Source organism: Rhinoderma darwinii, chromosome 5, assembly GCF_050947455.1.
Source record: "Rhinoderma darwinii isolate aRhiDar2 chromosome 5, aRhiDar2.hap1, whole genome shotgun sequence".
NCBI lineage: Eukaryota > Metazoa > Chordata > Amphibia > Anura > Rhinodermatidae > Rhinoderma > Rhinoderma darwinii.
The window spans coordinates 338,392,667-338,419,477 of NC_134691.1; the positions used below are offsets into that span (position 1 = coordinate 338,392,667).

Sequence of the window (26,811 nt, forward strand, 5' to 3'; positions counted from 1 at the left end):
ATCATCCATTAATCCCCTCCCTTGTACATACAATCCATTGTTATATTATATATGGGGCTCTGTATTATTGGGATATATGAGTGACTGTAGTGGATGTATCAGTGTTATAATCAGTAGAAATAACTCCAGAATGACATTGTATATAAATAATAACATTGTCGCCCCTTCTCCAAGGTGTTGGGGGCTGAGGTGGAGAATTTGGAGAACATTTCCTCTCTATAGAATTGGATGGCTGCTTGGCCTTGTCCTGTCTCTTTAAATAACAACTGTTGCTTCTTAAGATGTGACGGAATGTTGTGAATGATGGCTCCGCCCCTGCACATTATGACATCACTCACATTATATAAGGAGCTGCTGAGCCAACATTCCTTTGAGGGTTTGTAGTTGGCGTTGGAGAGTAAGTTGCTCTATGTTCCGCTCCTGTTGTGTCCTTCATTATCTTCCTTTACTGTAGATATAGTGAATGCACAGAAATATTTATATTATTAATCTCTTATATTTCAATGTCCAAAATTCTGCTCTGATTAGTTCCATAATAAAATAGAGATCTGACCCCTATAAAAATAGATTTCTTTGCTCTGAATCTGCTGCCTCCATTCACACAGCTGTAGCGTTACATGATACAATTCTGTCTTGCTGCAGCCACCACTAGGGGGAGCTCACTGCATATAGATTTATAAAGCTAATATTGAACTCAATGCGAGCAGTATAAACCTATATCCGGGGAGCTCCCCCTAGTGGTGGCTGAAGGTTTACCTCTACGACTATGTGAAGACAAGTAGAGGCAGTAGTACGGGGCCTCCTATCATGACGGGCCTCATAGCAGTAGCGTGGTCTGACTCTATGGTAGGTATACTACTGGTGGCAGGTATATAGATTGGCTATATGAGTACCAATGAGAGTGAGAGTTTTGGGTATGTGTACAGGTCTTGATAGGCTGGCATAGATGAGGAATATGTATTATGTGGGTCTTGGTTATGGGTTCAGGTCTTGAGGTGCAGATACTAGTTAAGATTGGGTCTGGTAAAGAAGGATTCTCTTACACGTCCGACATGGTTAATGTAAATGAGCGCCAATCAACGAGCCAGCTCATCGATCGGCGCTCGTTTGCTCCTTTTCGCAAGGACCAATGCATGGGTTACTACGACCGCTCTTCCCGATACATTCACATCATATCGGCAGCACGTCTCCTTGTTTACACAGCGGGATGTGCTGCCGACAACGATAATATTTCATGCTGCATAAACGATACAGTCAGACATTGGACGAGCGTTCGCTCTTTCATTGGCTGATCGTTGCCCTGTTTACACTGGGCAATGATCGGGAACGATCGTTCATATAAATGGTTATTTGCTCGATAATTGGCCCATGTAAAAGGGCCTCAAGACGACTCCTCTTCTCCCCTCTAAATTACTGTGTGCATCCGAACAAGATAAAGTAGACATAAAGGTCCTCAGTTTTATATCTGAAGATCAGATGATTGTGTCCTGGATTCTCATTGTCTTCGTTACTATTACCTTAAGGATGGAGCAAAGCGATAAGAAAGAGATGGAGAATGTGGAGGAGGTGGAGGAGGTGGAGGAGGTGGAGGAGAAGGAGGAGGCAGAACATCTGATGTATGTATCACTGTAAAGTATGGTGTAATGATATAAGACATTGTACATATTATTGACTGTTTCCCCCATATATCGTCTTTGTTCTCCTGGAAGTTACCACAAATTTTCCCATTAGAGAAAGCCACTCAGCACCGAGGCCTCATATTTAATCTATAATCTGCTGATAATTTCCCGGGAATACCGGACTGACATTTTATATAAAACAAAATAAAAACATAAAACTCCAAAAAATCTAACAATGAACATTGTATAAAGAGATGGAAATTACCCGACATTAATCTCACCCCACAATTCATAAATGAGACGTCCATATAGGAAACTCCACAATGTCTAGAAATAATAGGAGACACATGACATAGAGGCCCAATGGTGTCATCCATCAGAGGAACTTCATGTAGAAATAATGAGAACTTCCCTACAGTCACTGCCCTCATCTATGACAAGCGGCGGATAGATAAACACAGACATGTGATTGGTTACTATAGGATTATGGCGCCACTTCTAGTAAATGAGGCAGATTGTATAATTTCTATGGAGGAGACATAACCTGTAGATATAATATTCTACCGCCCTCCCCCAGTCCATATATAATCCTGTGCCCCCATTGGCTGCAAGAAAATATGTATATATGGGGCAGACTGTCCTTGTTACCCATAGCAACCAATCAAGGCTCCTCTTTCATTTCTTAAATTGTTCTGGAAAAGTAAAACTGAGATCTGATTGGTTGCTATGGGCAACAAGGACAGTTTTACTGTTAGAAGGGTGAAAAATGAGGCCTAATATTTTTTCTGTCTAATAGTGAGGAGGAGGATGAGGAGGAGGAGTATAACATCAAGGAGGAGGAAGGAGAGGAGGAGGAGGAGGAGGAGGAAGGAGAGGTGGATAACATCGAGGAAGAGGACGGAGAGGAGGAGGAGGAAGGAGAGGATAACATCGAGGAAGGAGAGGAGGAGCATAACATCAAGGAAGAAGAAGGAGAGGAGGAGGAGGAGGAAGGAGAGGAGGAGCATAACATCAAGGAAGAAGAAGGAGAGGAGGAGGAGGAGGAAAGAGAGGTGGATAACATCGATAAAGAGGACGGAGAGGAGGAGGAGGAGGAAGGAGAGGACGATAACATCGAGGAAGGAGAGGAGGAGCATAACATCAAGGAAGAGGAAGGAGATGAGGAGGATATGATCAGTAATTGGAGTATGAAAAGGTAAGTCCAGATATAATGAGATGATTATACACATATAATGGACGCCATTATATTCTAGATAGATAATTATTATTTCAGAAGAACTATCTGGATATAAATAGTATAACACATGGCGGCATATATACCTAGCTATAAACATAACCATCACTGGGGGCGCCAGTCATGCAGAAGATTGTACATTACAGGGTGATATTGGGAGGTATATGGGGTACATTTGATACGGGGGTCACATATTTTACTGCATTGAGCTCCGACTCATTCAGTCTCTATAGAACATGACACAGGACAATGTCAGTGTACAGAACCTCATAGACAGATCCTGGGAAGCGTCCTCCACTCATTACATGGGGCTGATCTTATCTTTTTGGACTTTTTAGAACAAGATGGAGGTGGTGGCTGCTGAAATGTCTCCAAAGGCCGAGGCGCAAAAAGAGACCCATGTGAGTGATATGCGGACGTCCCCCCTATAGTCATCTCTGCTTAATGACGCAGTAAATGGCGCTTGGTTTATCCTCCATAGAACATGTGATGGGACATAGAAATAATAGGAGACACATGACATAGAGGCCCAATGGTGTCATTCATCAGAGGAACCTTCATGTAGAAATAATGAGAACTTCCCTACAGTCACTGCCCGCATCTATGACAAGCGGTGGACAGATAAACATAGACTTGTGATTGGTTACTATGAGACTATGGCGCCACTTCTAGTAAATGAGGCCGGTTGTATTATTTCTACGGAGGAGACATAACCTGTAGATATAATATTCTACTGCCCCCCTCCCCCATTCCATATATAATCCTGTGCCCCCATTGGCTGCAAGAAAATATATTCATATGGGACAGACAGTCCTTGTTACCCATAGCAACCAATCAGAGCTCAACTTTCATTTCTAAAACTGCTCTGGAAAAAGAAAAGCTGAGATCTGATTGGTTGCTATGGGCAACAAGGACAGTTTTACTGTAGGACGGACGAAAAATTAGGCCTAATATGTTTTCTGTCTAATAGTGAGGAGGAGGATGAGGAGTATAACATCAAGGAGGAGGAAGGAGAGGAGGATAACATCGAGAAAGAGGAGGGAGAGGAAGAGGAGGAGATGATCAGGAATTGGAGTATGGAAAAGTAAGTATAGAGTAGGACACAGGACAATGTCAGTGTACAGAACCTTATAGACGGATCCTGGGACGCGTCCTCCACTCATCACATGGAGCTGATCTTATCTTTTTAGAACAAGACGGAGATGGTGGCTGCCGAAATGTCTCCAAAGACCGAGGAGCAGAAAGCGAACCATGTGAGTGATATGTGGACGTCGCCGCTATAGTCGTCTCTGCTGAATGACGCAGCAAATGGCGCTGATCAGTATTATTCTAGTAATGAGGTTTATCCTCCATAGAACATGTGATGGGACATAGAAATAATAGGAGACACATGACATAGAGGCCCAATGGTGTCATCCATCAGAGGAACCTTCATGTAGAAATAATGAGAACTTCCCTACAGTCACTGCCCCCATCTATGACAAGTGGCGGACAGATAAACGCAGACATGTGATTGGTTACCATAGGACTATGGCGCCACTTTTCCTAAATGAGGCCGACTGCATTATTTCAATGGAGGAGACATAACATCTAGACATAATATTCATCATTATTTTTTTTCTGACAGATGGAGGATGAGAGTAGAGGAGGCACAGCCGGCGTTCAGGTATTTATCTTCTAGAATCATCTCCAGGGTTAGGATAGAAGAGTCTTCCCTGTAGACTGATATAGGTGTAGACTCCGGTGTATGGGCCAATATGTTACATAGGAGACAATCATCCTGTATCATGTACGGGGCAGTAGAGAGGAACAGGATATAACTGGCACCAAGTGTCACTGGTTCTGACTGGAGCTGTATTCTCTTTATTATAGGACGGTAAAATTTTGGAAAGTCTCAAAACGGCCGAGGCTGGAGACCATCTAGTAAGTCTGGAGAACCAGCATGGCTGATCTGGAGACCCCCGCCCCCCACTCATTTATATATAATACTGTGTCCCCATTGGCTGCAAGAAAATAAATACGTCCTTGTCACCCATAGCAACGAATCAGAGCTCAGCTTATATTTTTAAACTGGTCTGGAAAAAGGAAAGCTGTGCTGTGATTGGTTGCTTTAGGCAACAAGGGCAGATGTACTCTTAGACAGTTTTTATAAATCTGTTTTCTGTCCAATAGTGAGGAGGATGAGAACATCGAGGAAGAGGAAGGAGAGGAGGAGAACATCAAGGAAGAGAAAATAGAGGAGGAGGAGGAAGTAGGAGTGGAGGAAGTAGAGGAGGCGATAATGGAGGAAGAAGAGGAGGAGAATAACATTGATGAAGATGAAGAAGAGGAGGAGGAGAAGAGCAGGGATAGCAGTATGAAAAGGTAAGTATAGAGTCCATATATAGTGAGATGATTATACACATATAATGGACGCCATTACATTATAGATAACATTTTTGTTTCAAAATAATTATATAGATATAAAGGGTATAAAATATGGTGGCACAAATACCCGGCTACAAACACAACCACCACTGGGGGCGCCAGTCATGCAGCAGATTGTACATTACAGGGTGATATTAGGAGGTATATGGGGTACATGTGATAAGGGGGTCACATATTTTACTGCATTGAGCTCCGTCCAGTCTTTATAGAACATGACACAGGACAATGTCAGTGTACAGAACCTTATAGACAGATCCGGGGAAGCGTCCTCCACTCATCACATGGGGCTGATCTTATCTTTTTGGATATTTTTTAGAACAAGACAGAGGTGGTGGCTGCCGAAATGTCTCCAGAGACCGAGGAGCAGAAAGCGAACCACGTGAGTGATATGCGGACGTCCCCCCTATAGTCGTCTCTGTTAAACGATGCAGTAAATGGCGCTGATCAGTATCATTCTAGTAATGAGGTTTATCCTCCATAGAACATGTGGTGGGACATAGAAGACGGGTGATACATCCGGGTCATTGTCTGTGTCCTGAGGTCACTGGGATCTGTGGAATATTTCCTCACTATTATCTCACATTTATTCATCATCAATTCTTATCTTTTATTACTTACACAGAGGCAGAACTGGAAAATACTGCGCCAAATACCAAACATTTAATAGACTTCCCTCTCCAGACCACTACATATATAAACTCTTACGTGCGAACAGTTATATACATGATCATACATATACATGCCCACTACATACATTGACACATACATATGTACGCTCACTACATACATACGATCATATGTGCACACCCACTATATTATATGTCAGCCGGTCCATAGTGAACCTTTTACTCATTGGTTTATTATGTGACCTTTAAGTATACGTTCACACAGGGAGACCCAAAGGCCCCATAAGAGCTTCATGGTCGGCCTCTATTGGAAGCAGGACACTGCGCACGTTCTAAATTCCGGATATCGCATTTTTTGGTTTTCATGTCTCGTAGAGGTGGTAGAGGGAAATACCCCTATCAGGACCCCTTTTACTAGGGAGCCTGCCCCAAGGGGACTACTTATGTCCATGCATTACTCAGATGGTTATATTACAAGGCCTGCATGGAAAGTCAGAGCTTCTGAGCGGTTCCTCCAGCAAAAACAGCTGATGGCCGGGGTGGGGGGTCCTGTCTCCTCTGCCACCAGTCTAAACCCTTTTCACCAATCACCGCTGTCACCACAAGACTCGTATTTGTCATGAAAACTTCACATTGATTTTTCTTTAGATTGCTCAGAGTTTTGTCCTGCTGCTTCAGGAGTGACAAGGTGGAATAAGAAGAATTTTAGAAGAATTTTATATCATTTATGTAGCAGTTAGATCAGCAAACAGCAACAAGACCATGTGACCACCAGAACAGAGCCTGCCGTCCCCCCAATGCCGTATCCTACATATGATGAGAACCCTTCCATATTCCCAAGTGTGAACTGCTTTATGAGACTCAGCTACAAGACTTATAAGGGCCCAATGCCGCTGCAGACCAGAATCATTCGGGCCCATATAGTTTCAACCAGGCCAAAGAAACCACTCGCCTCCACAGACCTCCGCTACCTGCTTCTGTCCTCCCTTCCCTAACAGAGCCCATCTCCTACTATCTTACCTCCCTCACAGACCCCTGGTACCTTCTGATCCCTTGCCTTGCACAGAGCCCCGCCACCTTCCTCTGTTCTCCCTTCCCTAACAGAGCCCATCTCCTACTATCTTACCTCCCCCAAAGACCCCTGGTACCTTCTGATTCCTCGCCTTCCACAGAGCCCCGCCACCTGCTTCTGTCCTCCCTTCCCTAACAGAGCCTGTCTCCTTCTGTCTAACATGTCCTCCTCCCCACAGACCCCTGCCATCTTCTGATCCCTTGCCTTCCACAGAACCACACCACCTGCTTATACCGCCCCCTCCTTAACAGAGTCAGTCCGCTTCTGTCTTTCCCTGTAATCTGAACCCCTCCCCCATCCTATCCCCCATTTTTTTACACCCTACAAATTAAAAATGCAAAAAACATCTAATCATCTTTTTAGTGACTTATAAGAACTGCTTCCCATATAGAACTTCACTATTCTGTTCTATAACCCACTAACTGGACGTTACCATACCAAAGGTTCACATACTTACTGTCTTTTAGGACATCGAAGGAGGTCCATGAGAAGGAAATTTACCCCAATCCTACATTAGGAGAAAAAAGTGTTAAGCTGAAGTCCTCCGTGATCCAAAAATTTAAGGCCTCATGCACGCAATCGTGGTTTCCACGGTCCGTGCATTGCCCGGGAGCCTGGACTGCAAAAACATGGGACATGTCTGCTTACGGCCGCATTTTGTGGTCCGGGCTCATTGAAATCAATGTACACGGCAATGTGCACGGCCCATGATTTGCGGGCAGCCCGCGGATGACCCTCCGTGGCCGTCCGAGCCGCAAATCATGGTCGTGTGCATGAGGCCTAAGAAAAAATTTGGTTCTCATTCTCAAGACAATGTATTTATGTATTTATAATCAGTATGGGCTTAAAGTGCAGACTCTCAGCTTTAATTTGAGGGTATTCACATCCTAATTTGCGGAAGGGTTTAGGAATTACAGCTCTTTAATATGTAGCTGCCTCTTTTTCAAGGGACCAAAGGTAATTGGACAATTATGTCAAAAGCTATTTAGTCGGCTGCATGGGCTATTCCCTCGTTAATCCATCATCAATTAAACAGGTAAAAGGTCTGGAGTTGATTCCAGGTGCGGCATTTGCATTTGGAAGCTGTTGCTGTGAACCCACAACATGAAGTGAAAGGAGTTTTCAATGCAAGTGACACTGACCATCGTTAGGCTGAGAAAAAATAAAGAAATCCATCAGAGAGAGAGAGAGAGCGCAAATGTTAGGAGTGGCCAAATCAGCAGTTTGGTAAATTCTTGAAAAAAAAGCACGCACTGTTAATCTCATGAACTCCAAAATGCCTGGACGTCCACAGAAGACACCGGTGGTGGATGATCGCAGAATCCTTTCCATGGTGAAGAAAAACCCCTTCACAACATTTACCCAAGTGAAGAACACTCTCCTGGAAGTAGGTGGATCAGTATCTAAGTCTACCGTCAAGAGAAGACTTCATGACAGCAAATACAGAGGGTTCACCACAAGGCGCAAACCATTAATCAGCCTCAAAAATAGAAAGGCCAGATTAGACTTTGCCAAACAACATGTAAAGAAGCCGCCCAGTTCTGGAACAGCATGAAAATAAGATCAACCTGGACCAGAATGATGGGAGGAAGAAAGTATGGAGAAGGCTTGGGTCGGCTCATGATCCAAAGCACACCACATCCTCTGTAAAACATGGTGGAGGCAGTGTGATGGCATGGTGGGGGCAGTGTGATGGCATGGTGGGGGCAGTGTGATGGCATGGTGGGGGCAGTGTGATGGCATGGTGAGGGCAGTGTGATGGCATGGTGAGGGCAGTGTGATGGCATGGTGGAGGCAGTGTGATGGCATGGTGGAGGCAGTGTGATGGCATGGTGGAGGCAGTGTGATGGCATGGTGGAGGCAGTGTGATGGCATGGTGGGGGTAGTGTGATGGCATAGTGGGGGCAGTGTGATGGCATGGTGGAGGCAGTGTGATGGCATGGTGGAGGAAGTGTGATGGCATGGTGGAGGCAGTGTGATGGCATGGTGGAGGCAGTGTGATGACATGGTGGAGGCAGTGTGATGGCATGGTGGAGGCATTGTGATGGCATGGTGGGGGCAGTGTGATGGCATGGTGGGGGTAGTGTGATGCCATGGTGGAGGCAGTGTGATGGCATGGTGGGGGCAGTGTGATGGCATGGTGGAGGCAGTGTGATGGCATGGTGGGGGCAGTGTGATGGCATGGTGGGGGCAGTGTGATGGCTTGGTGGGGGCAGTGTGATGGCATGGTGGAGGCAGTGTGTTGACATGGTGGGGGCAGTGTGATGGCATGGTGGAGGCAGTGTGATGGCATGGTGGGGGCAGTGTGATGGCAGTGTGATGGCATGGTGGAGGCAGTGTGTTGACATGGTGGGGACAGTGTGATGGCATGGTGGAGGCAGTGTGGTGGCATAGTGGGGGCAGTGTGATGGAATGGGCATGCATGGCTGCCAAAGGCACTGGGTCACTAGTGTTTATTTATGATGTGACTAAAGACAGAAGCAGCCGGATGAATTCTGAAGTGTTCAGGTTTTTACTTTCTGCTCAGATTCAACCACATGCAGCAAGGTTGATTGGACGTCACTTCACAGTAAAGGCCAGGTAAAGCATCACAAAGGTGGAAACCAAGCGTGTGGTGATGTCCATGGGTTCCAGACTTCAGGCCGTCATTGCCTGCAAAAAAATCTCTAACAAAACTTTTTATTTATGGTAATTTGTCCGATTACTTTTGAGCCCCTGTAATGAGGAGGCTGTGTACAAAAATGGTTGCAATTCCTAAATGTTTCACAGGATATTTTTGTTCAACCCCATGAATTAAACCTGAAAGTCTAAACTTCAATTACATCTCAGTTGTTTCATTTCAAATCCAAAGTGGTGGCAGCGGAGCCCAAATCATGAAGATTGTGTCACTGTCCAAATAATTCTGGACCTAACGGTATACCCTGATGTACTCCTCACGGATAACATATACCCTGATGTACTCCTCACATATTACATATACCCTGATGTACTCCTCACATATTACATATACCCTGATGTACTCCGCACAGATTACATATATCCTGATGTACTCCGCACAGATTACATATACCCTGATGTACTCCTCACATATTACATATACCCTGATGTACTCCTCACATATTACATATACCCTGATGTACTCCTCACATATTACATATACCCTGATGTACTCCGCACAGATTACATATATCCTGATGTACTCCGCACAGATTACATATACCCTGATGTACTCCTCACATATTACATATACCCTGATGTACTCCTCACATATTACATATACCCTGATGTACTCCTCACATATTACATATACCCTGATGTACTCCTCACATATTACATATACCCTGATGTACTCCTCACATATTACATATACCCTGATGTACTCCTCACATATTACATATACCCTGATGTACTCCTCACAGATTACATTACCCTGATGTACTCCTCACATATTACATATACCCTGATGTACTCCTCACATATTACATATATCCTGATGTACTCCTCACAGATTACATATACCCTGATGTACTCCTCACATATTACATATACCCTGATGTACTCCTCACAGATTACATATATCCTGATGTACTCCTCACATATTACATATACCCTGATGTACTCCTCACATATTACATATACCCTGATGTACTCCTCACACATTACATATACCCTGATGTACTCCTCACAGCTTACATATACCCTGATGTACTCCTCACACATTACATATACCCTGATGTACTCCTCACACATTACATATACCCTGATGTACTCCTCACACATTACATATACCCTGATGTACTCCTCACAGCTTACATATACCCTGATGTACTCCTCACATATTGCATATATCCTGATGTACTCCTCACAGATTACATATACCCTGATGTACTCCTCACATATTACATATACCCTGATGTACTCCTCACATATTACATATACCCTGATGTACTCCTCACATATTACATATACCCTGATGTACTCCTCACATATTACATATACCCTGATGTACTCCTCACATATTACATATACCCTGATGTACTCCTCACATATTACATATACCCTGATGTACTCATCACATATTACATATACCCTGATGTACTCATCACATATTACATATACCCTGATGTACTCCTCACATATTACATATACCCTGATGTACTCCTCACATATTACATATACCCTGATGTACTCCTCACAGATTACATATACCCTGATGTACTCCTCACAGATTACATATACCCTGATGTACTCCTCACAGATTACATATACCCTGATGTACTCCTCACAGATTACATATACCCTGATGTACTCCTCACATATTACATATACCCTGATGTACTCCTCACATATTACATATACCCTGATGTACTCCTCACATATTACATATACCCTGATGTACTCCTCACATATTACATATACCCTGATGTACTCCTCACATATTACATATACCCTGATGTACTCCTCACATATTACATATATCCTGATGTACTCCTCACATATTACATATATCCTGATGTACTCCTCACATATTACATATACCCTGATGTACTCCTCACATATTACATATACAATGATGTACTCTGCACAGCTTACATATACCCTGATGCACTCCTCACATATTACATATACCCTGATGCACTCCTCACATATTACATATACCCTGATGTACTCCTCACATATTACATATACCCTGATGTACTCCTCACATATTACATATACCCTGATGTACTCCTCACATATTACATATACCCTGATGTACTCCTCACAGATTACATATACCCTAATGTACTCCTCACATATTACATATACCCTGATGTACTCCTCACATATTACATATACCCTGATGTACTCCTCACATATTACATATACCCTGATGTACTCCTCACATATTACATATACCCTGATGTACTCCTCACATATTACATATATCCTGATGCACTCCTCACATATTACATATACCCTGATGCACTCCTCACAGATTACATATACCCTGATGTACTCCTCACATATTACATATATCCTGATGTACTCCTCACAGATTACATATACCCTGATGTACTCCTCACATATTACATATACCCTGATGTACTCCTCACAGATTACATATACCCTGATGTACTCCTCACAGATTACATATATCCTGATGTACTCCTCACAGATTACATATACCCTGATGTACTCCTCACATATTACATATACCCTGATGTACTCCTCACAGATTACATATACCCTGATGTACTCCTCACAGATTACATATACCCTGATGTATTCCTCACATATTACATATACCCTGATGTGCTCCTCACATATTACATATACCCTGATGTACTCCTCACATATTACATATACCCTGATGTACTCCTCACATATTACATATACCCTGATGTACTCCTCACAGATTACATATACCCTGATGTACTCCTCACAGATTACATATACCCTGATGTATTCCTCACAGATTACATATACCCTGATGTACTCCTCACAGATTACATATACCCTGATGTACTCCTCACATATTACATATACCCTGATGTGCTCCTCACATATTACATATATCCTGATGTACTCCTCACAGATTACATATACCCTGATGTACTCCTCACATATTACATATACCCTGATGTACTCCTCACATATTACATATACCCTGATGTACTCCGCACAGCTTACATATATCCTGATGTACTCCTCACAGCTTACATATACCCTGATGTACTCCTCACATATTACATACACCCTGATGTACTCCTCACATATTACATACACCCTGATGTGCTCCTCACATATTACATATACCCTGATGTACTCCTCACATATTACATATACCCTGATGTACTCCTCACATATTACATATATCCTGATGTACTCCGCACAGATTACATATACCCTGATGTACTCCTCACATATTCCATATACCCTGATGTACTCCTCACATGTTACATATACCCTGATGTACTCCTCACATATTACATATACCCTGATGTACTCCGCACAGTTTACATATACCCTGATGTACTCCGCACAGTTTACATATACCCTGATGTACTCCTCACATATTACATATACCCTGATGTACTCCTCACATATTACATATACCCTGATGTACTCCTCACATTTTACATATACCCTGATGTACTCCTCACATTTTACATATACCCTGATGTACTCCTCACATATTACATATACCCTGATGTACTCCTCACATATTACATATACACTGATGTACTCCTCACAGATTACATATACCCTGATGTACTCCTCACATATTACATATACCCTGATGTACTCCTCACATATTACATATACCCTGATGTACTCCTCACACATTACATATATCCTGATGTACTCCTCACAGATTACATATACCCTGATGTACTCCTCACACATTACATATATCCTGATGTACTCCTCACAGATTACATATACCCTGATGTACTCCTCACATATTACATATACCCTGATATACTCCTCACATATTACATATACCCTGATATACTCCGCACAGATTACATATACCCTGATGTACTCCTCACATTTTACATATACCCTGATGTACTCCTCACATTTTACATATACCCTGATGTACTCCTCACAGATTACATAAACCCTGATGTACTCCTCACATATTACATATACCCTGATGTACTCCTCACATATTACATATACCCTGATGTACTCCTCACATATTACATATATCCTGATGTACTCCTCACAGATTACATATACCCTGATGTACTCCTCACATATTACATATACCCTGATGTGCTCCTCACATATTACATATACCCTGATGTACTCCTCACATATTACATATACCCTGATGTACTCCTCACATATTACATATACCCTGATGTACTCCTCACATATTACATATACCCTGATGTACTCCTCACATATTACATATACCCTGATGTACTCCTCACATATTACATATACCCTGATGTACTCCTCACATATTACATATACCCTGATGTACTCCTCACAGATTCCACATACCCTGATGTGCTCCTCACAGTTTACACATACCCTGATGTACTCCCCACATATTACATATACCCTGATGTACTCCGCCCAGGACGCGTCCCGGCAACTGCCATATTCAATTGTATCTGCTTCCTCAGGACACAGATACAATAGAATACTATGGCAGAGCAGGAAACTATCAGCTCCCTGCTCTGCCATTCACTCCTCTTGGACCAGAATCCCCAACCAAAGTGTTGCCGACGCTCTGGACGGGGATTCTGATCCTAAAGGGAGCCCCTGATGTCATTGTCCATGTATGGACTTTGACGTCAGAGGCTCTTCCTAGACTAGAATGTCCAGCCAGAGCATCAGCAATGCTCTGGCTGGGGATTCCACTCCTAGAGGGAGCCCCAATGGCGCTATCTACAGGGAGTGGGGGATGAAGATATCTAAAGGGAGGGGTGTGTGCTGATATCTACAGGGTGGGATGTGGCGCTTTCTACAATGGGTGTGTGTGGCACTCTCTACAGGAGGCACTGTGGCACTCTCTACAGGAGGCACTGTGGCACTCTCTACAGAAGGCACTGTGGCACTCTCTACAGGAGGCACTGTGGCGCTTTCTACAGGAGGCACTGTGGCACTCTTTACAGGGGGCACTGTGGCATTATCTACAGAGGGCACTGTGCAGTGGAGTAGCTATAGGTAGGGATCGCAGCGGTTGCGACTTGGCCCCGAAGCCAGGGGGCCCGCGACCCCCCTCACCACGTCTATTAAAAGTTACTATGGTTTTGGAGTGGAAAGAGCTCATCGTGTACAAGGAAAAAAAACAACTATACCATGTGCTCCTCCTCGCCCTGATGTGCTCAAGATTTTGAACTGTAAAGATCGAGACACTATCCTTCGGAAAAGCAGAGAAAGTAAATGGTATGAATATAATGGAAACCAAATCGCTATTTTTCCCGATTTTTCAAAAACAACTCGACGAGATTTCAGACATGTGAAGCTGCGCCTTCACCAAGCTCAAATATCGTTTTCTCTGATGCTCCCGGCCAAACTTCGCATAGTACAAGGGGACAGAACTATGTTCTTTCTCTCCCCTAAGGAGGCCATGGATTGGCTGGATGGTGCCGGACTCTGACGCTTTCAGCATGGACCTTAAAAGCATATTGCATGTTATATCTGTATTATCTATGTCATTTATTATCCTTGCAAAGATAAGTAAATTGTATTTTCCTAGTTCGGGTCAGGTGGAGGGCATTGGGAATGGAGGGGAGGCAGCGGGGAGGAGTGGTCCTTAGGATGGAGATCTGCATGAGGAATATATCAGGTCATGAAGGGGTAAGGGAAGGGTTGGGGGATTTATTGAATTGAATTATTTTTTTTATGGTGTGTTTTTTTTTTTGTTTTGTTTTTTTATATCTCACTCTATCTCCAACCTTCTACATGTTGGGCCCCAGGATGGTTTTCTCAACTCCAAATATACAATTTACCACATAAAGAAAAACTCACTATACCATAGAAATGGTTAAAATAATTGCTTGGAACATCAGGGGAACGGGGGACAGAATAAAGAGGTGTGCAGTCTTCCATACAATCAATCGCCACCTTCCAGCAATAATCTGTTTGACAGAAACACATCTGATAGGAGAAACGATAGATCGAGCTGGAAGAAAATGGGAAGGCCAAGAATACCATGCGGTTTATACAACTTATTCCAGGGGAGTCATTGTATACATACATAATCAGATTACATTTGATCTCATAGTGGACATGGATCTGAACTCCTTCTTAGATAGAATACAATTTCCTACTTTGACGGAAGAACAGAGGAAAATGTTGGGAGCTCCCATTACAGTGGAGGGCCTCAGGGAAGCAGTAAAATCATTCTCGGGCAACACATCTCCAGGATCTGATGGGCTCCAGTTCGAAATATATAGAAAATATGATAAGGAGCTACTCCCCTTATTAGTGGAAACCATCAATGGGTCAGATAGAGATAAGGGACTCCCATCATCAATGGGTCAGATAGAGATAAGGGACTCCCATCATCAATGTCTGAGGCTATTATCACGGTTGTATTGAAAAAGGGTAAAGATCCCATTGAAGTTGAATCATATAGGCCAACCAGCTGTTATAGCCGGCGTTGCTCGGGAGGGTGACTTACGGTATAGATAAAGGTCACTATTTAAATACCTCTCGATATGAATTTAATTGCTAGAGAGTGTAAATAATGTTATTGGAAGCATAAAAGAAATGAAATGAAGATTTCTATAGTGTTGATTTAGGACGTTTCTATTCCAACGCTTTCTAATTTTTAATTTGTACAATTAAAACCCCCCCATATAAAGACAGTCACAGTGACCCCCCATATAAAGACTATAAAGACAGTCACAGTGACCCCCCATATAGAGAGTCACAGTGACCCCCCCCATATAAAGACAGTCACAGTGACCCCCCATATAAAGACAGTCACAGTGACCCCCCATATAGACAGTCACAGTGACCCCCCCATATAAAGACAGTCACAGTGACCCCCCATATAGACAGTCACAGTGACCCCCATATAGAGAGTCACAGTGACCCCCCATATAAAGACAGTCACAGTGACCCCCCCATATAAAGACAGTCACAGTGACCCCCCATATAGAGAGTCACAGTGACCCCCCCCATATAAAGACAGTCACAGTGACCCCCCATATAAAGACAGTCACAGTGACCCCCCATATAAAGACAGTCACAGTGACCCCCCATATAGAGAGTCACAGTGACCCCCCCCATATAAAGACAGTCACAGTGACCCCCCATATAAAGACAGTCACAGTGACCCCCCATATAAAGACAGTCACAGTGACCCCCCATATAGACAGTCACAGTGACCCCCATATAGAGAGTCACAGTGACCCCCCATATAAAGACAGTCACAGTGACCCCCCCATATAAAGACAGTCACAGTGACCCCCCATATAGACAGTCACAGTGACCCCCCCCATATAAAGACAGTCACAGTGACCCCCCATATAGACAGTCACAGTGACCCCCCATATAAAGACAGTCACAGTGACCCCCCATATAAAGACAGTCACAGTGACCCCCCCATATAAAGACAGTCACAGTGACCCCCCATATAGACAGTCACAGTGACCCCCCCCATATAAAGACAGTCACAGTGACCCCCCATATAGACAGTCACAGTGACCCCCCATATAAAGACAGTCACAGTGACCCCCCCATATAAAGACAGTCACAGTGACCCCCCATATAAAGACAGTCACAGTGACCCCGCATATAGAGAGTCACAGTGACCCCCATATAAAGACAGTCACAGTGACCCCCCATATAAAGACAGTCACAGTGACCCCCCATATAAAGACAGTCACAGTGACCCCCCCATATAAAGACAGTCACAGTGACCCCCCCATATAAAGACAGTCACAGTGACCCCCCATATAGACAGTCACAGTGACCCCCCCATATAAACAGTCACAGTGACCCCCCATATAAAGACAGTCACAGTGACCCCCCCATATAAAGACAGTCAGTGACCCCCCATATAGACAGTCACAGTGACCCCCCCATATAAAGACAGTCAGTGACCCCCCATATAGACAGTCACAGTGACCCCCCATATAAAGACAGTCACAGTGACCCCCATATAGAGACAGTCACAGTGACCCCCCATATAAAGACAGTCACAGTGACCCCCCATATAAAGACAGTCACAGTGACCCCCCCATATAAAGACAGTCACAGTGACCCCCATATAGACAGTCACAGTGACCCCCCATAAAGACAGTCACAGTGACCCCCCATATAGACAGTCACAGTGACCCCCCCCATATAAAGACAGTCACAGTGACCCCCCATATAGACAGTCAGTGACCCCCCCATATAAAGACAGTCACAGTGACCCCCCATATAAAGACAGTCACAGTGACCCCCCATATAAAGACAGTCACAGTGACCCCGCATATAGACAGTCACAGTGACCCCCCATATAAAGACAGTCACAGTGACCCCCATATAAAGACAGTCACAGTGAACCCCCATATAGGGAGTCACAGTGACCCCCCCATATAAAGACAGTCACAGTGACCCCCATATAGACAGTCACAGTGACCCCCCATATAAAGACAGTCACAGTGACCCCCATATAAAGACAGTCACAGTGACCCCCCATATAGACAATCACAGTGACCCCCCATATAAAGACAGTCACAGTGACCCCCCCATATAAAGACAGTCACAGTGACCCCCCATATAAAGACAGTCACAGTGACCCCCCCATATAAAGACAGTCACAGTGACCCCCCCATATAGACAGTCACAGTGACCCACCCATATAAAGAGAGTCACAGTGACCCCCCATATAGACAGTCACAGTGACCCCCCCATATAAAGACAGTCACAGTGACCCCCCATATAAAGACAGTCACAGTGACCCCCCATATAAAGACAGTCACAGTGACCGCGCATATAGACAGTCACAGTGACCCCCCATATAAAGACAGTCACAGTGACCCCCATATAAAGACAGTCACAGTGAACCCCCATATAGAGAGTCACAGTGACCCCCCCATATAAAGACAGTCACAGTGACCCCCATATAGACAGTCACAGTGACCCCCCATATAAAGACAGTCACAGTGACCCCCCTATAAAGACAGTCACAGTGACCCCCCATATAGACAATCACAGTGACCCCCCATATAAAGACAGTCACAGTGACCCCCCCATATAAAGACAGTCACAGTGACCCCCCATATAAAGACAGTCACAGTGACCCCCCATATAGACAGTCACAGTGACCCCCCATATAAAGACAGTCACAGTGACCCCCCATATAAAGACAGTCACAGTGACCCCCCATATAAAGACAGTCACAGTGACCCCCCATATAAAGACAGTCACAGTGACCCCCCCATATAAAGACAGTCACAGTGACCCCCCATATAAAGACAGTCACAGTGACCCCCCATATAAAGACAGTCACAGTGACCCCCCCATATAAAGACAGTCACAGTGACCCCCCATATAAAGACAGTCACAGTGACCCACCCATATAAAGACAGTCACAGTGACCCCGCATATAGACAGTCACAGTGACCCCCCATATAAAGACAGTCACAGTGACCCCCCATATAAAGACAGTCACAGTGACCCCGCATATAGACAGTCACAGTGACCCCCCATATAAAGACAGTCACAGTGACCCCCATATAAAGACAGTCACAGTGAACCCCCATATAGAGAGTCACAGTGACCCGCCCATATGAAGACAGTCACAGTGACCCCCATATAGACAGTCACAGTGACCCCCCATATAAAGACAGTCACAGTGACCCCCATATAAAGACAGTCACAGTGACCCCCCATATAGACAATCACAGTGACCCCCCATATAAAGACAGTCACAGTGACCCCCCCATATAAAGACAGTCACAGTGACCCCCCATATAAAGACAGTCACAGTGACCCCCCATATAGACAGTCACAGTGACCCCCCATATAAAGACAGTCACAGTGACCCCCCCATATAAAGACAGTCACAGTGACCCCCCCATATAAAGACAGTCACAGTGACCCCCCATATAAAGACAGTCACAGTGACCCCCCCATATAAAGACAGTCACAGTGACCCCCCATATAAAGACAGTCACAGTGACCCCCCATATAAAGACAGTCACAGTGACCCCCCCATATAAAGACAGTCACAGTGACCCCCATATAAAGACAGTCACAGTGACCCCCCATATAGAGAGTCACAGTGACCCCCCCATATAAAGACAGTCACAGTGACCCCCATATAGACAGTCACAGTGACCCCCCATATAAAGACAGTCACAGTGACCCCCCCATATAAAGACAGTCACAGTGACCCCCCATATAAAGACAGTCACAGTGACCCCCCCATATAAAGACAGTCACAGTGACCCCCCATATAAAGACAGTCACAGTGACCCCCCATATAAAGACAGTCACAGTGACCCCCCCATATAAAGACAGTCACAGTGACCCCCATATAAAGACAGTCACAGTGACCCCCCATAGAGTCACAGTGACCCCCCCATATAAAGACAGTCACAGTGACCCCCATATAGACAGTCACAGTGACCCCCCATATAAAGACAGTCACAGTGACCCACCCATATAAAGACAGTCACAGTGACCCCCCATATAGACAGTCACAGTGACCCCCCATATAGAGACAGTCACAGTGACCCCCCATATAGAGTCACAGTGACCCCCCCATATAAAGACAGTCACAGTGACCCCCCATAAAGACAGTCACAGTGACCCCCCATAAAGACAGTCACAGTGACCCCCCCATATAAAGACAGTCACAGTGACCCCCCATAAAGACAGTCACAGTGACCCCCCATAAAGACAGTCACAGTGACCCCCCCATATAAAGACAGTCACAGTGACCCCCCATAAAGACAGTCACAGTGACCCCCCCATATAAAGACAGTCACAGTGACCCCCCATATAAAGACAGTCACAGTGAACCCCCATATAGAGAGTCACAGTGACCCCCCCCATATAAAGACAGTCACAGTGACCCCCCATATAAAGACAGTCACAGTGACCCCCCATATAGACAGTCACAGTGACCCCCCATATAAAGACAGTCACAGTGACCCCCCATATAGACAGTCACAGTGACCCCGCATATAAAGACAGTCACAGTGACCCCCCATAAAGACAGTCACAGTGACCCCCCATATAAAGACAGTCACAGTGACCCCCCATAAAGACAGTCACAGTGACCCCCCCATATAAAGACAGTCACAGTGACCCCCCCATATAAAGACAGTCACAGTGACCCACCCATATAAAGACAGTCACAGTGACCCCCCATATATAAACAGTCACAGTGACCCCCCCCCCCATATATAAAACTATCAACGGTGCACTATCTAGAAGTAGATCACCTCTGAGTCTGGAAAAATGGGTCAGAGACTTGGGACCAATTGAGCACGATCAGTGGCTAAACAGTTACAGCAATGTCAAGAATGTATCGGTCCCTATGAATCATGAATTTATACAAATTAATATTCTACATAGACGTATCCCCCTGCCCCAATATCCATATTCGATAACAAAAACAGCTCTAACTGCCATAGGTGCCAACACCCGATGGCTGATTTTCTCCACGTAATATGGACATGCTCCGCTATAAAAAAAAATTGGGATAATATCTTTGAGGAAATTGGAAACCATGTTGGTAGAAATATCCCTAAATCCCCGATTCTCGCTATTCTTAATTACACATCAGAGTTGAAGGAAATCAACTATAGCGGGAGACAAACTATCCTTACCACTAGATTGCCACACTGAGCTAGAGTGCTTATAGCTAGGAAGTGGGGAGCCCCCCGACCCCCCACAGTCCAGGAGTGGAGAAATCTCATGAGTAAAATAAAGGAATTTGAGAAGATCAAGTTTAGTAAAAATGAGCACACTGGAAGGTGGGAGAAGTTTTGGGGATCAAAGTGAGAGATATGGGTCCTTTTTTTTTTTCTCCTTTTTTTATTTTTTATTTATTTTTTCCTTGGGTGGTATTAATTGTGGGGGGGGGGGGGTGAGGGGATATACAAGTTGGACACTCATTTGTAATTCTGTTTTTTGTTTAATTGTTAAATTGAAAATTTAAAAAAACGTATTTAAAAAAAAAAAAAAAGAAGTTACTATATTAATTGGGGCCTTCGTAATAAGCTACACAGGCCCCTGGTACTATAGTAACAGTATACTTACCCTCCTAGTTTCCAGCAGAGGTCCTGACGTCTTTCAACATCATGACGCTGAATGGCGTCAGGACCTCCGCTGTGTCCGGACCCAAAGAGGAGGGTAGGTATAAGATTACTGTCTGCTCGGGTCCTGTATCCAAGCCTACCTTACAGGGTCCAACAGACAGTATCACACATGGGCCCTGTATCTAAGCCTTCCATGTGGTAGGCTTAGATATAGCGCCCAGCAGATAGAATCACATATGGTGTCCTACTGTCTGCTGGGCCCTGTATCCAGGCCTGTATTTGCCACTAGGTACTAGCGTTCTGACGGGGGCTCCATCACTGCTCCTGTCGTCACTGTCCATATACAGTATACGTCACCCATAGGCTCCCAGGCCTAACTCACATCTGCGTTGGAGGCTACATTTTTGAAAGTAGATGAATGACCGCTAATAACTTCTAGCGCAGGGACTCCTCTGTATCTGAAGGAGTCCCCGCACTATTTTTTTTTTTAGTGGCGCACACGCCAGAGATGCGGCAAGTTTCTGGGACATCTCGGGTGATCCTGCTCTCCTTACAAGCCTCAGTAAACTAAGCAGTGACATCACGTGTGGCCGGTTACCTCAGTTCATTGTCCTACTTTTAAAAGTAGGCCAATGACCCGGGGATAACCTGGGACCACGTGATGTAAACCAACCAATGACCGCTTAGAGCTGTCGCTGCTTCGTTAACTGTAATGGACCCAGGAAAGGTAAGTATGATAATTGTTTTGCTTTTTGATGTGTTAATTATTTTTTTTTGCGTGTTTGTGTATGTTTTACAGGTTCGGATATTGGACTACGTTGGATTCGAGGACTACCTTGATGACGGATTTTTTTATTTTAAATAAAATGGTTCACGAGGGATTTGTAGGGGTTTTTTACTTGTATTTTTTAAAACTTTAATATTACCGCCTTAGTAATGACCGCCGGCCGTTTGACAGCATCCATTACTAAGGCGGGGCTTATTGTTAGCCGATGCAGGGGCTATCACTAACCCCCATCATTACCCCGGTACCCACCGCCACCAAGGGTATCGAGAACAGCCGGATGTGATCCTGTACCCGACCATCTGCAGTGATGGTCGGGTACTGGGGCGGCCGAAAGGTGCCATTATTAGACTGGAAAAGGCCAGAAACCGTAGAACTTCCCACCCTGGTAATGCTAGCCTGCTGCTGTGTTGTATCTGGCTGGTTATGAAAAATGGCAACGCTATGTCGTTTTTAAAAATAAAATAATTGGAAAAAACAAAGTTTTAAGATCTTAGCGACGCCCCTTGGGGGAGGGCCCAAGAAGGACTTTTGCACCAGGGCCCATGAGCCTTTTGCTACTCCACTGGCACTGTGGCATTACCTCCAGGGATGCTATACGACATATCTACAGGGGGGCCGTGCGGCATATCTACAGGGAGGGGTGTGTGGCAATATCTACTCGGGGCAGTGTGGAGCACCAACTACAGGGGGCACTGAGTGTGGCACTATCTATGCTGGTTTTAACGCTACCCATAGTGGTCGGCACATACCGCCCAGCCCTAGTAATAAAGTGAGACGTCACCTGCCTGTAAACAACCGGATAACCAGAGAGAGACACCGGCCACCATAGTGGTTATCAGCCAAACTAGCGCAAATAAATGTTTGTTTATTTGTATGCAGGAATTCTGGAAAGTAAGCCACGCCCCACTAGCCACAATCACCAGATAAGTCACGCCCCCTAAACACACCCACCAAAGAAGCCACACCCTAAGTGTCCCTGGGAAAAAAAAAACTTCAAATGTTGGCAACTATGCTCTGGTACCTCACGGACTTTACAAATGCAACATGGCGCTCAAACACCAATCCAGCAGAATCTGCGCTCCAAAAGCCAAATGGCGCTCCTTCCTTTCCAAGCTCCATGTGCTCAAACAGCAGTTTAATGCCACATATGGTGTATTGCTGTACTCGGGAGAAATTGAGTAACAAATTGTGTGGTGTTTTTTTTTTCCTATTACCCCTTGTAAAAATGAAAAATTGGGAGATAAAACTACATATTTTTGGAAAAAGTTTAATTTTCCATTTTCATTTCCTAATCTAATAACACCTGTGGGATCAAAATGCTCACTACACCCCTAGATGAATGCCCTGAGAGGTGTAGTTTCCAAAATGGAGTCACATCTCAGGGCTTTCCACTGTACTGGTACCTCAGGGGCTCTGCAAACACGACATTGCGCCCAGAAACCAATCCAGCAAAATCTGTATGCCAAATAGCGCTCCTGCCTTTCTGAGCCCTGCCGTGTGTTGAAACAGAAGTTTATGACCACATGTGGGGGACCACTGTACTCGGGAGAGATTGCTTTACAAACATTGGGCGGCTTTTTCTCCTTTATCCCTTGTTAATAAACAAATTCTACATTATAGTGGGAAAAAAAGATTTTCATTTTTACGGCCTAATTCCAATAAATGCTAAAAAAAACAAACTGTGGGGGTCAAAATGTTCACTATACCCCTAGATAGAGTGTATAGTGAGTCACTTTTGAGGTGTTTCCACTGTTTTGGTCCCACAGGGGCTTTGCAAATGCAACATGGCACTGAAAACCATTCCAGCAAAAATTGAGCACCAAAAGCCTAATGGCGCTCCTTCCCTTCTGAGCCCTGCCGTGTGTCCAAACAGAAGTTAAAGAGGCTCTGTCCCCAGATTTTGCAACCCCTATCTGCTATTGCAGCAGATAGGCGCTGCAATGTAGATTACAGTAACGTTTTTATTTTAAAAAAACGAGCATTTTTGGCCAAGTTATGACCATTTTTGTATTTATGCAAATGAGGCTTGCAAAAGTACAACTGGGCGTGTTTAAAAGTAAAAGTACAACTGGGCGTGTATTATGTGTGTACATCGGGGCGTTTTTACTTCTTTTACTAGCTGGGCGTTGTGTATAGAAGTATCATCCACTTCTCTTCACAACGCCCAGCTTCTGGCAGTGCAGATCTGTGACGTCACTCACAGGTCCTGCATCGTGTCGGACGAGCGAGGACACATCGGCACCAGAGGCTACAGTTGATTCTGCAGCAGCATCGGCATTTGCAGGTAAATCGATGTAGCTACTTACCTGCAAACGCTGATGCTGCTGCAGAATCAACTGTAGCCTCTGGTGCCGACACGATGCAGGACCTGGGGAAGTGACGTCACAGCAGTGATCTGGCAGAAGCTGGGCGTTGTGGAGAGAAGTGGATGATACTTCTCGTCAGAACGCCCAGCTAGTAAAAGAAGTAAAAACGCCCCGATGTACGCACATAATACACGCCCACTTGGACTTTTACTTTTAAACACGCCCAGTTGTACTTTTGCAAGCCTCATTTGCATAAATACAAAAATGGTCATAACTTGGCCAAAAATGCTCGTTTTTTAAAAATAAAAACGTTCCTGTAATCTACATTGCAGCGCCGATCACAGGCAATACCAGATAGGGGCTGCAAAATCTGGTGACAGAGCCTCTTTAATGGCGACATATGGGGTATTGCCGTACTCAGGAGAACTTTCTTTACAGATGTTCTGGTGCTTTTTCTCCTTTATTACTTATGAAAATGAAAAAAATATTAGCTAAAACTTCATTTTATGAGAAAAAAAAAGTGAGGTCGGGTCTACGGAACGGAGCCCTCTAGCGGTTTACGGAACGGAGCCCTCTAGCGATTTACGGAACGGAGCCCTCTAGCGATTTACGGAACGGAGCCCACTTGTGGTTTGCAGGACAGAGCCCTCTAGTGGCCCTATTCATAATGACTGCAGGAGAAAACTAAAAAAGAAAGGCTTTTTTTGTACTTTCATTTATAAAAAATTTAAATACTGTCCATATAAATAAAAGGTCCATCCACTGCTCGTCATTAGACCCCACAGTCCCTGTGTCTGTCCAGAGGTCTCCGAGTCACAATCTGGACCGCCGACAAGAACGCCACAATGACATGGAAGGTGATCTGCCAGAGGTTGCGCAGTCCATACAGGCAGATGTTACACAGGCAGATTACCAGGAACAGTCCCGAGGCTTTTAGGTTGCGGGCCGGACAGTAGAAAAGATACAAGTAACACTGAAATAAGAAAATATCAAGTGTAAGGATCAAAATATTGTATCAAAGCGACATTAAAATCTTCTATTGTTCCCTGTTATCAGCCATTTCAGGCTGGGATGAATGAGTCTAGAAACCTCCCCTCCCTCCATGATCACTACTGAGAACCTCCAGAGACATTCCCATATGTGACTGACATCAGCCGCTCCTCTTATAACGCTGCTGCACTATTATAAGCCAAGTTTGGGGTTAGTGGCCCTTTAATGGACATCCTGTACAGTGGAGGGATCATTCCACGGAGTCTCCGCTTCTGATAACCTCTTCCGCTCAATCTTATGTAAATAACGTTTTTGTAATAGACTTTGTTTTTCAATTCCTCACCATTGTCAAGATCTCTGCTTGCCATTAGTGAATGGAAAGGTTATTGATTATATGAAGAAGCATAAAAACCTGTCCTGACCTAGTCCTGGGGTATTTTTTTTTTGCAATTTTATCCAATCTAGACAATCCATTGTAAGCTAAACACTCTGGACTTCAAGCGGATAGTTTGTTACAATGTATCAGCGCAGTCAAATTGTATCAGACTGTTTATCTCACAGAGGATTGTGTAGACTGGATACAGCTGTGAAAACAAAACCTCAGCTGTGAGAAGTATTAGGTCTGTATAGGTTTTCATTGTCTGGACAAGAATGTCATGGACAGCAAGCAGAGATCCTGTAAATGGTGAAGAATTAAAACACAAAGGGGGGAATATATATATCTTTTCTAAGTAAAAAGTAAACATTTTAGCACAAATATGTTGAGCGCCAAAATGTGCAACTTTTTTTTTGTGCCAGAACTCTGCGGTAAACCTTTAGGGTATGTTCAGTCAAAAACGTCTCAAAATACGGTGCTGTTTTCAAGAGAAAACAGCTCCTGATTTTCAGACGTTTTTTGTGCCACTCACGATTTCCGCAGCGTTTTTTACGGCCGTTTTTGGAGCTTTTTTCACTAGAATCTATGGAAAATGGCTCCAAAAACGTCCCAAGAAGTGTCCTGCCCTTTTTTTTCGCTGCGTTTTTTTCACGCGTA

The 26,811-nt window shown here is 44.3% G+C and overlaps 2 protein-coding genes across 8 annotated transcripts in view; one reads left to right on the forward strand and one right to left on the reverse strand.

Moving 5' to 3' along the window:
* Positions 1 to 1,635: 1,635 nt before the first annotated feature.
* Positions 1,636 to 7,354, forward strand: LOC142652625 (uncharacterized). Its single transcript, XM_075828280.1, has 10 exons — positions 1,636 to 1,640; positions 2,416 to 2,814; positions 3,192 to 3,254; positions 3,824 to 3,937; positions 4,044 to 4,106; positions 4,481 to 4,519; positions 4,726 to 4,776; positions 5,026 to 5,217; positions 5,597 to 5,659; positions 6,555 to 7,354. The coding sequence occupies exons 1-10, from the start codon at positions 1,636 to 1,638 to the stop codon at positions 6,601 to 6,603; spliced, it is 1,038 nt and encodes a 345-aa protein (XP_075684395.1). The 3' UTR covers positions 6,604 to 7,354.
* Positions 7,355 to 25,229: 17,875 nt separating this feature from the next.
* The window catches only part of SEC22C (SEC22 homolog C, vesicle trafficking protein), a 76,389-nt gene continuing 74,807 nt past the window's right edge, over positions 25,230 to 26,811 (reverse strand). For all 7 annotated transcript variants that reach the window (XM_075827806.1, XM_075827802.1, XM_075827804.1 and 4 more), the window contains exon 8: positions 25,230 to 25,761. In XM_075827806.1, the coding sequence (XP_075683921.1) occupies positions 25,561 to 25,761 (201 nt within the window). In that variant the 3' untranslated portion in view covers positions 25,230 to 25,560. The remainder of the gene's footprint in view (positions 25,762 to 26,811) is intronic.